The 9,549-nt window shown below is 31.9% G+C and overlaps 1 protein-coding gene across 1 annotated transcript in view; it reads right to left on the reverse strand.

Moving 5' to 3' along the window:
- Positions 1–9,549, reverse strand: part of LOC107675286 (genetic suppressor element 1-like) — a gene marked incomplete at its 5' end in the record, with an annotated part of 53,587 nt that overhangs the window by 24,498 nt on the left and 19,540 nt on the right. Inside the window, 3 exons of the mRNA XM_016469585.1 lie at positions 130–287; positions 3,364–3,383; positions 7,489–7,683. Coding sequence (XP_016325071.1) covers positions 130–287; positions 3,364–3,383; positions 7,489–7,683 — 373 coding nt within the window. The remainder of the gene's footprint in view (positions 1–129; positions 288–3,363; positions 3,384–7,488; positions 7,684–9,549) is intronic.

Raw genomic sequence — 9,549 nt, forward strand, 5'->3', positions numbered from 1 at the left:
TTTTGATCTTTCTCTTATCTGACACACATTGGAGAAAGATCAAATGCATGCAGTGTTGGGGTCCTCCAGGACCAGGATTGGGAACCACTGGTCTAGAGAATGTATGCTAAGGCAGAGACTCTGTTGTACCTGGCGCCCCTCAGACCTCCAGAAGCCATTGACGGTTTTAGTCGGGGCGATGGTGACCACAGGAGGGGAGCCCGTGGGCGGGCCCAGGCTCATACCCATGGCAACCCGCTTAGGTGTACTCACAGGAGAAATGTGATTGGTCACCGGAGAGGAAACATGTATAATACATTAAAATAAAGCATATATTAAAATAAAATAAGTGATTTGTTTATATTCAAATAAGTTCGATGTAAATTTATGAATTTATATTCATATATTATCAAAAATAAATAAATAATATCATAAATATTTTAGTAATCAAACAAACGTATTGGGTTTGCATCTCCCAGCTCAAACAGCCTGGCGTTCATGCGCTAACTGCTAAACCAAGGTTTCAACAAGAGTAGTTTCTGAGAGAGCCGTATAATAACATCAGAGGCAGCGACAGACTATCTAGACCAGTAGAAGTGGCAAAGCAAGGGATGTATTTATGTGTGTTTGCATGCCAGACTGAACTAACAACTTGTCAGATGAAGTGAACATGCATCGTCACTTCCCTGACTGCCAGCCTCGCCGCTATCAAAGACCCCTCTGGGCTGTCAGATCAGACGCCAGTTTAAAGAGAGAAAGAAACAAACACTGCCATCTCCCTGCGCTAAACACACATGAACACAGACACACACTCATCAGCGCTTTACTGTGATCAAACACCGTTTGAGTGTGTGAGTGTGTGTGTGTGTGTGTGTAAGCAAGCACACGAAAGAGAAGACAGAGGAGTTATAGGAGAAATCAGAGAAAAAACATTAATAAATATTTTATTTGAATGTATTTCTTATTTATTTATTTATTTTTAAATAACATAATATATCATTAATTCATAGAAATCATTCATTTTAATCATTAAAATAAATTAGATATTAGATATAAATTCATATTATCAAATACAAATCAATCTATAAATATAACTTTCCATATCAACTGAATTTAATTAAATATAAGACAGTAAAGCAATCTTGAAAATAGAAAAAATAAATGAGTTAATATTTTATTCTATTTTATTTTGTCACATTTATTTATTTTATTTACATTAATAGAAATAAATATAATAATTTAAAGAGAGAAAGAAACAAACACTGCCATCTCCCAGCGCTAAACACACATGAACACAGACACACACTCATCAGCGCTTTACTGTGATCAAACACCGTTTGAGTGTGTGAGAGTGTGTGTGTGTGTAAGCAAGCACACACACACGTCTGAGTAGTCCATGACACTCCAGACTACAAAACAAAGACAGTCTTTGTGTCTCACAACCAAATGAATAAAGAGAGAAACCTAACGTGAACATTATATCACTATTTATTACTCAGAGCTCCAGAATACTTCATTGGGATTGGTTGATATCAGCATTAAGCGCTCAAACATGTTTGTATAACGTTGGCTAAATAGTATAGAGTGAATTCAGGTTAAGTGGGACATTTTTCCCAGTCATCTCAATGACAAAAAGTGTCCCAATTTACCTGAATTCACCCCTATTTCACTGCTTTCCACACCAGCACCAGTGTGGTTGCTTTTATCCCTCTCATATTAATCATATTAATTATATACAAATAAATCAGATGTAAATGTAATCATTTATTTTTATATATTATCAAATATACATTTATTAGCATAATTATTTTACTGGGGAGAAAACATGCAATGAAACATGCAATGGCTAGAAATGGAACCTGAGTTAGGAGAAATCTTGAAAAAAAAAAGATGAAATATTACAATTGTTTGTTTGTTTGTGTATTAATAGCATCATATATAACTTATTTATTTAAACATTGTTTTAATTTCATATAATACATAATATTAAAATTATATATTAAAAAATCATTTTCATTTTCATTCATTAATTTAAGTTAAAATTAATTAGATGTAATTAAATAAATCATATAAATTTTTAATAAAATTAATACGATTTTAAAAATTCAATTATTTCCACATATTATCAAATATAAATGCAAAATTATTGTATATATAAATTCAATTTTATTTAATTAAATATTAGACAAATGTTATATTCTATATATTAAATTATGGAAATTTAAATAAGACATGAGTTGAGCAATGGTGAAAGAAAAATGAAGAAATATATATATATATATATATATGTGTGTGTGTGTGCTGCCAAACTATTAATCGCGATTAATCGCATCCAAAATAAAAGTTTTTGTTTATATAATATATCTGTGTGTACTGTGTATATTTATTATGTATGCATGTGTGTGTGTTTATATATACATAATAAATATATACAGTACACACATACAGTATATTATGTAAACAAAAACTTTTATTTTGGATGCGATTAATTGCGATTAATCGTTTGACAGCACAAATATATATATATATTTTAACTAATATAAAATATAACAATATATGTAATAATATATTAGAATATATTAAAATTGAATAGAATATATCAAAATACTTTCATCTCTCATGTCATTCTGCAGTCTTTCTATACTTTCACATTAAATCAAATTCTATATTAAAATAAAATGAAACTAATAAATCAAATCAAATTCTATATTAACTGCTGCCATCTTATGAATCAAAACCATTAGCTGCCATCTGCAGTGAAAACAGCCCTGGAGGACTTCAGTATTTATTTCATAGCAAGCATAAACTTTTGAGCGATGACTAGAAGCAAGAAAACGAAAATGTCACTTAGAAGAAGAAAGTGCCAGGGAAGGACACAAAAATCTGGATGAGAGGAAAACACACAACTTATGTAACATGCTGTATGCATTAATCTATTAATACTGTAACACCATTCTAGTTGCTAGGCAGATTATTTCTATAATGGTTTAGATTGGGATTTTCAAAGCGGGGTGGTAGATAATGAAACATCTTAGATTGCAATCAATAGTTCAGATCTATACATGCATCTATCTGGCACCTAGCCATGTAAAAAGCAGGATAACGTGCATCCAGACACAAGCTCTGCTCGCCCTGCGGCTGATAATCAACGGCAGACTGTTCACCATTCCCTCCATAATATGCACTTCTTGCGGTTTCGATTGCAGCGAGTGCGTGTGAGAAATGACTTTCCTTATTAAGCCAGAAACCTACACAAAGCTTGAAAGCCACACAGCACAGAAAAGCCCCACAGCCGCTAAAAGAAGTATCTAAATAAGACACCCAACACAAAGAGTAAAGTAGGTCAGGCCTCCTCAGAGCGCCGCTGTCTGCCCGAGAGCTCATAAGACGACTCAAGACTCACGCTTTCCTATACTTCACTCCTTCTGTGGTCAATTTTACTTTAGTTTTTCACATATCTGATGTATTTCAACCTAGAAAGCTTTGACAACTCATACTAAGTGCTTCATACAAAGGGAAGCGGCGCTATTACTGTCGGCAGGACTCGTGGTTAGGGGTTTTCAAAAGCCAAAGAAACTCATCCCACACTGTTTATGCTACAGGCGTGTATGATACCTCATATCATGCGATATAACGGATATATCACAATAAAACAGGTGAGAAATCCCCTAGACTTCCATTGAAGGCCATATTTATAAACTAGAAAGTTGATACTTGTTGAGTCAGCATCTATGAACAACACCTGATAGCAAGAAGAGCGCTTCATTTTATTAAATGTTCACTTGTAGTGTACTTTAAATCTTAAAAGTATATTTTTTAAAAACTGTAATCGCATATAGTAATAGTAATAAAATAAAAGGCCACTTAAGTGTGCTTAAAGAGAGACAGTTTCATTATTTATTTCTTAACACACTCAAGTACACTTTTGAGTGCACTTTTTTTAAATCAGTTTTTTAACAATCCTTTATTGCGTTTTAAAGAAAATACTTATTTTGATGTGTTGACTAACATACGAAAGCATGTGTAAAGTACATGATTATAATTTTAACTGTAGTGTGTCATTTGATAATATTTTAAATGATAACAAATGTGTAATTACAAATAATTCACTGCATGACATACAAATGTAAGTATATTTTAGTTGATCATAAATGCTTGTCAGTACATCCGTCAGTACAATTTAACCATTTTTCAAAAAAAAGAAAAAATGCAGTCACAAAACAAATCAGGAAAAAGACAAAAAACACAAAGATGAATGAAAAAAAAAAACTAAACAAATAAGAAAAAAACATAACACCAAAAGCAAAACAAATATAAAAAGAGCAACAAATCAAAAATAAATGAAAACACAAAAAAATATATATAAATTACATCACAAAACACACAAAATGCAAAAGAAATACACAAAAGCAAACAAATTAAAATGCAAAATAAAAAACTAAATGCAAAATAAAATAAATAGCAAAAAATAACAGTTCAAAAAAGAAATGCAGAACCCTCACACACAAAACAAATAAAAAAAAGACAAAACATAGCAGAACAAACCAAAACGAAAATAAATGAAAATGCAAAAAATATATATAAATAAATAAAAATGATAAAAATAACATCACAAAAAATAACATCAAACAAAAATGCAAACATATTTAAATGACATGCATGTTAAAGTATATTGCAGTTTACCATAAATGCTTATCAGTCCATTCAGCAGTAACACTTTTAAGCATATTTCAAAGAGACTTATGAAATTACATATAAAGATGTATTTAAGTGGGTCAAAAAAGCAATTTTTTAAGTTGCATTTAATATAAATGTAAATATAAATATAATACATTTTCATTTAATTGTAAATAACATGCAGTTATTAAGTGTCCGAAAACATTACATTTAGTTCACACTTAAGTATATTCGTTTAAAATATATTGTTTCTGTACTAAGTGCTCTTTCAAAGTATGCTAAAGTGTACATCTTTTTCACAATGGGCTAAAACCACTCCGAAAACCTTAAAAACCCTACAGCAAGCAAACAACAACCTACAGCATCTTAGCCAGATGCGAATCAAAAAATGCAAACATCTACTTTTACTTTATTCTTTTATACATTCACCATATCTGTATCTGTATATGAAACACACACACACACACAAACACTCACACACAAACACACACACTCACACACTCACTCACACTCATACTCACACACACACACTCACACACTCACACACTCACACACACAAACTCACACACTCACACACACTCACATCACACTCACACTCACACTCACACACACACACACACACACACACTCACACTCACACACTCACACACCCTCACACACACACACACACACACTCACACACATGAAAAGCCACCAAAGCCTTAAACAAAAGACAGCTTTTCCAAACAGGCTTAGCAATCTGAGACAGAGCATTGACTGTCATTGAATTACCCTAGTCAAAGAGTGTACGAGGGCATAAAGTGACAAGCAGAGGCAGAGCCGTATGCGCAGCGTGATAAACTCACAGAGACAGCAGTAAAAAGACACTTAGAGAAGCTCTATAGAAATTACTGGCATACAAGCTCTTAACCAATCAATATAATCCTTTTCTCTCTGTCTCAGAGCTTTGGAGAGACGAATATAATGATCACTCACAATGCATCATGTCGATAAACTCACGGCCAAACCATGTGTGCTTGAGCTCATTCAAGAAGACGCTTGTTAAACTGCACTGTTTTTCTTCAAAACATAATGTATTGAATGTCTTGTCTTTCAGCCGATGTTGTTTTTGTTTAATGAAGAGTGAAACATTTCTGACAGAAGACAATTTTGTAGATCTTAAATGCCAAGACAACAGTAGAAAACACTGTTTAAAACTTGATATTGTATGTAATGTTTTGTGTGTGTTCAGGTTTTTTGGCATTGACACTAACAATTACACAGACAGATGGGCAGCTAAATGTTGTGCCAGCAATCTGAAATGCTGCAAACCCATATGCAAATATTATTCAAATCTATTCACAATTTGTTGACAGAAACCACCACCCACACTCATACACATGCTGAGCAAAGAATGGCTGTTCATATTACACGCGTACATATGGCGGCGGGCTTGTTTACATGCTGCTTTAAAAGACTTACTGCAACTACGCTAATGGTAATGACGTTACAATGCATAATATATCAGTGACCATGTAAGCAGTGGCAAAACACAACAGAAACAATTGAAAAAAAATCTTAAGTGACAAAGCAAATATCACAAACAACTAAACAAATTAACAAAGCAAACATAAAACAAAACAGAAACAAGGGCAAAACAAATGAAAATGAAAAAAAAAAAAAAAAAAAAAAAAAAAAAAAAAAAAAAAAAACTATACAAAAAACAAACAGCAGAAAAAATACCCAAAAACAAACAAACAAATGAAAACAAAATCACATAAGAAATCAGGAAAAAAACAAAACAACATAAAAAGGGCAGAGCAAAACAAAAACAAGCCAAATAAACGAAAATGCAAAAATTCAAAACAAATCAGGAAAAAAAACAAAATGAAAATTCAAAAAAAAAAAAAAAATCACTGAACTAACAAAAAAAAAAACAAAAAAAACAATACACATCAAAAAAAATCGCAAATCGCAAACAAACGAAGAAAAAAATACAAAATACAAAACAAAAAGCAAATAGTAGAACAAAGTCAACAAAAATAAATGAAAATGCACAAAAATCACTAAATGGCAAAAATCACAAAACAATTTTAAAAACTTAAATAAACTAACAAAAAAAAAACAAAAAAAAACAATACACATCAAAAAAAATCGCAAAACAAATGCAAACGAAGAAAAAAATACAAAATACAAAACAAAAAGCAAATAGTAGAACAAAGTCAACAAAAATAAATGAAAATGCACAAAAATCACTAAATGGCAAAAATCACAAAACAATTTTAAAAACTTAAATAAAATACAAAACAAAAAGCAGAATAAAAACAGAACAAAAATACAAAAACAAATAGAAGAACAAAACAAAAAAGACATGAAAATGCTAAATCAAAAAGCAAAACAGACAAAAACTAAACAAAGAAAAAACAAATAGCAGAACACAAATAAAAAATAAAACATAAAATTACAAAACAAATAAAAAAAATAAAAATAAATAAATGAAAACAAAAAAGTTTTTTAAAAATCAGTAAACAAACTTAAAAATACAAAAAATACAAAACAAACAAACAAACTAATGAATGAATGAATGAAAACACAAAAGCACAATACACATCATCTGCTTAATATCTGCCAAGATTCTTATCTAAATAATATAAAAACGCTAACGACTCTGAAAGATCTTTAGTTGTGTGTGTACATGAACATATAGAAATTGCCTCTAAGTAAATCAGGACATATAAGTGCAATAGTGTTGCTGTACTGCTAGTAAAGATCTGCTGACTACAGCAGCATTTTGCCAGTTCTGCATGGCATCCCGGGTGAGGTGATAAAGACTGATGGGCAAAGAAAGGGTGCTCACCTCGTGGCTCTTCGGCCTGTTTGGCGAGCTTGCGGAGAGCGGCGGCGAATCCCGAGTGTGCAGACTGGGCCGCGGGGCTCCCGTTGGCCACCACTGCTCCGCTGATGGGAGAGGGAGCGAGGGGGCTTACAGTCGCCATGCTGCATGGTGCTGCCGAAATCATGCCTAATGATGGAGACTTTGGCTCATACCTGCAGAGACAGAAAGATGTTGTTTCTGTTCAAAACTGAATTCACAGTCATAGAGGCTCAATTTAAGATTGAGTTCAATTCAAATCGCTCACGCTGAGTAGAACCGCATGCTTTGATTCGCACAAGCTCTGATACAAAGATGAAGGAGTGTGTGTGCGCACAAAACAGGTTTGGTTCAAATTAACCCTATAAAAGCCTACTGTATAGTATTTGATAAGCAAATGATCAACATGATCAAAACTTGTACTGTACTACATACCTTCTGTCATCTAATTTATAGTTCATACTTACATATATAAGTACATATATTTTAGTATAAGACATGCATTTTGAGGTTGTGGTTCGTGTGTCTTTTTTCTGTGAAATCTTTACTGATTTTTATGAAGTACATGCAACAATAACTTATATTTATATTTATATAACACTTCCTGGACTAAAGCAACTTCATTTTACTTGATTATCCATATATCATTTTTAGAAAAATTATGTTAAAATGTGAGTATCAAATATGATCGTCAGGCTTTTGAGGAAGGTTTATTTGTTGATCTCTCAATCATTGTATTGCATTGCATTAAACAAAAAGCAGAACAAAGTGAAACAAAATAAGTGAAATCAAAAAATAAAACAAATCCGAAAACAAACTACATTTGAAACAAAACAGAAACAAAAGTAAATTAAAATGCAAAAACAAATCAGAAAAAAACAAAAACAAATAGCAAGACAAAACAGGGGGAAAAAATTGATAAAAATGCAAGATCACAAAACAAATTAAAAATACAAAACACGGTATAAAACAAAATGCAAAACAAAACAAATAGCAAAACAAAAGAGGAAAAATCAGTAAAAGGCAAAAAAAAAATATATATGAAAAACTCCCACAACAAATATTACAGAGCTTAAGAATTTAAATCTCATCTTACTAAGACATATTATTGGGAGACTGATATTTATATGCAATTTATGTAAGTAGTCTGCTATACTGTTAGATCTCTTACATTCGTTTTATTTTTTGGCCATACAAAAATCAGCAACTGCATCAAATTGCAAATTTTTGCTCAGTTTGTGACTCTGAACAAAGGTGTTTTTTCCTCTTCGAATTGAGCTCCATATTCTTAATATCTCAGACTGTATGTGCCATAAAATCCTGATGTATCAAATATGATATATACTCAACATACTCAAAACATACTTTTAATTTCCTTTTTTTGTATTATTTTGTCTAAAGTTAAAATAAACTGTTCCATTTTTTTTTTTTTAATCAGACTATTATTTAATTTGTCTGCTTTACAGGCTTAACACATAAAGAGTGAGTTTACTAATAATGAATTACATAAACTGATAACCACATTTATTTGCATATGCTGCTTGCAATGATTTAGCGCCTGATACATTAACTGGTTTGCCCGGCAACCAGAATTCAACTACGACAAGGTCAGACCACCTGTATGAAAATGGTTTTACATTTACATTACATTTTATATTTAGCAGATTTATCCAAATTTTATCCAAAGTGTATTACTAAACCAGAAGCGATTCATTTTAAAGTGACAGTAACATCAGAGGTGCTGGGGAAAAAATGTCAAAATTTGGATAGAAAAATACACGCTATAGTACTTCAGAAATGAAGGCTTAACAGAACAAAAGTTGTTTTTTTTCTTAAAATAATGGTTTGCAGGGGAGAACAGAATTGTTAGACTTTTCACATGTTAAGTTCCAGATCTGAACTGTGAGTTTTCAACAACTTCCTTCCTTTGTGTATCTCTCTCTCACACCTCCAGCTATCACTCACTGCCAGCGTTTCTACCAGAAACAAACAAAAGCTTGCTTAATCGTGATAAACTCTGCCTCACCCTTGCCCTTCTGCTG

Source organism: Sinocyclocheilus anshuiensis, unplaced genomic scaffold (assembly GCF_001515605.1).
Source record: "Sinocyclocheilus anshuiensis isolate Anshui unplaced genomic scaffold, SAMN03320099.WGS_v1.1 scaffold532, whole genome shotgun sequence".
NCBI classification, from domain to species: domain Eukaryota; kingdom Metazoa; phylum Chordata; class Actinopteri; order Cypriniformes; family Cyprinidae; genus Sinocyclocheilus; species Sinocyclocheilus anshuiensis.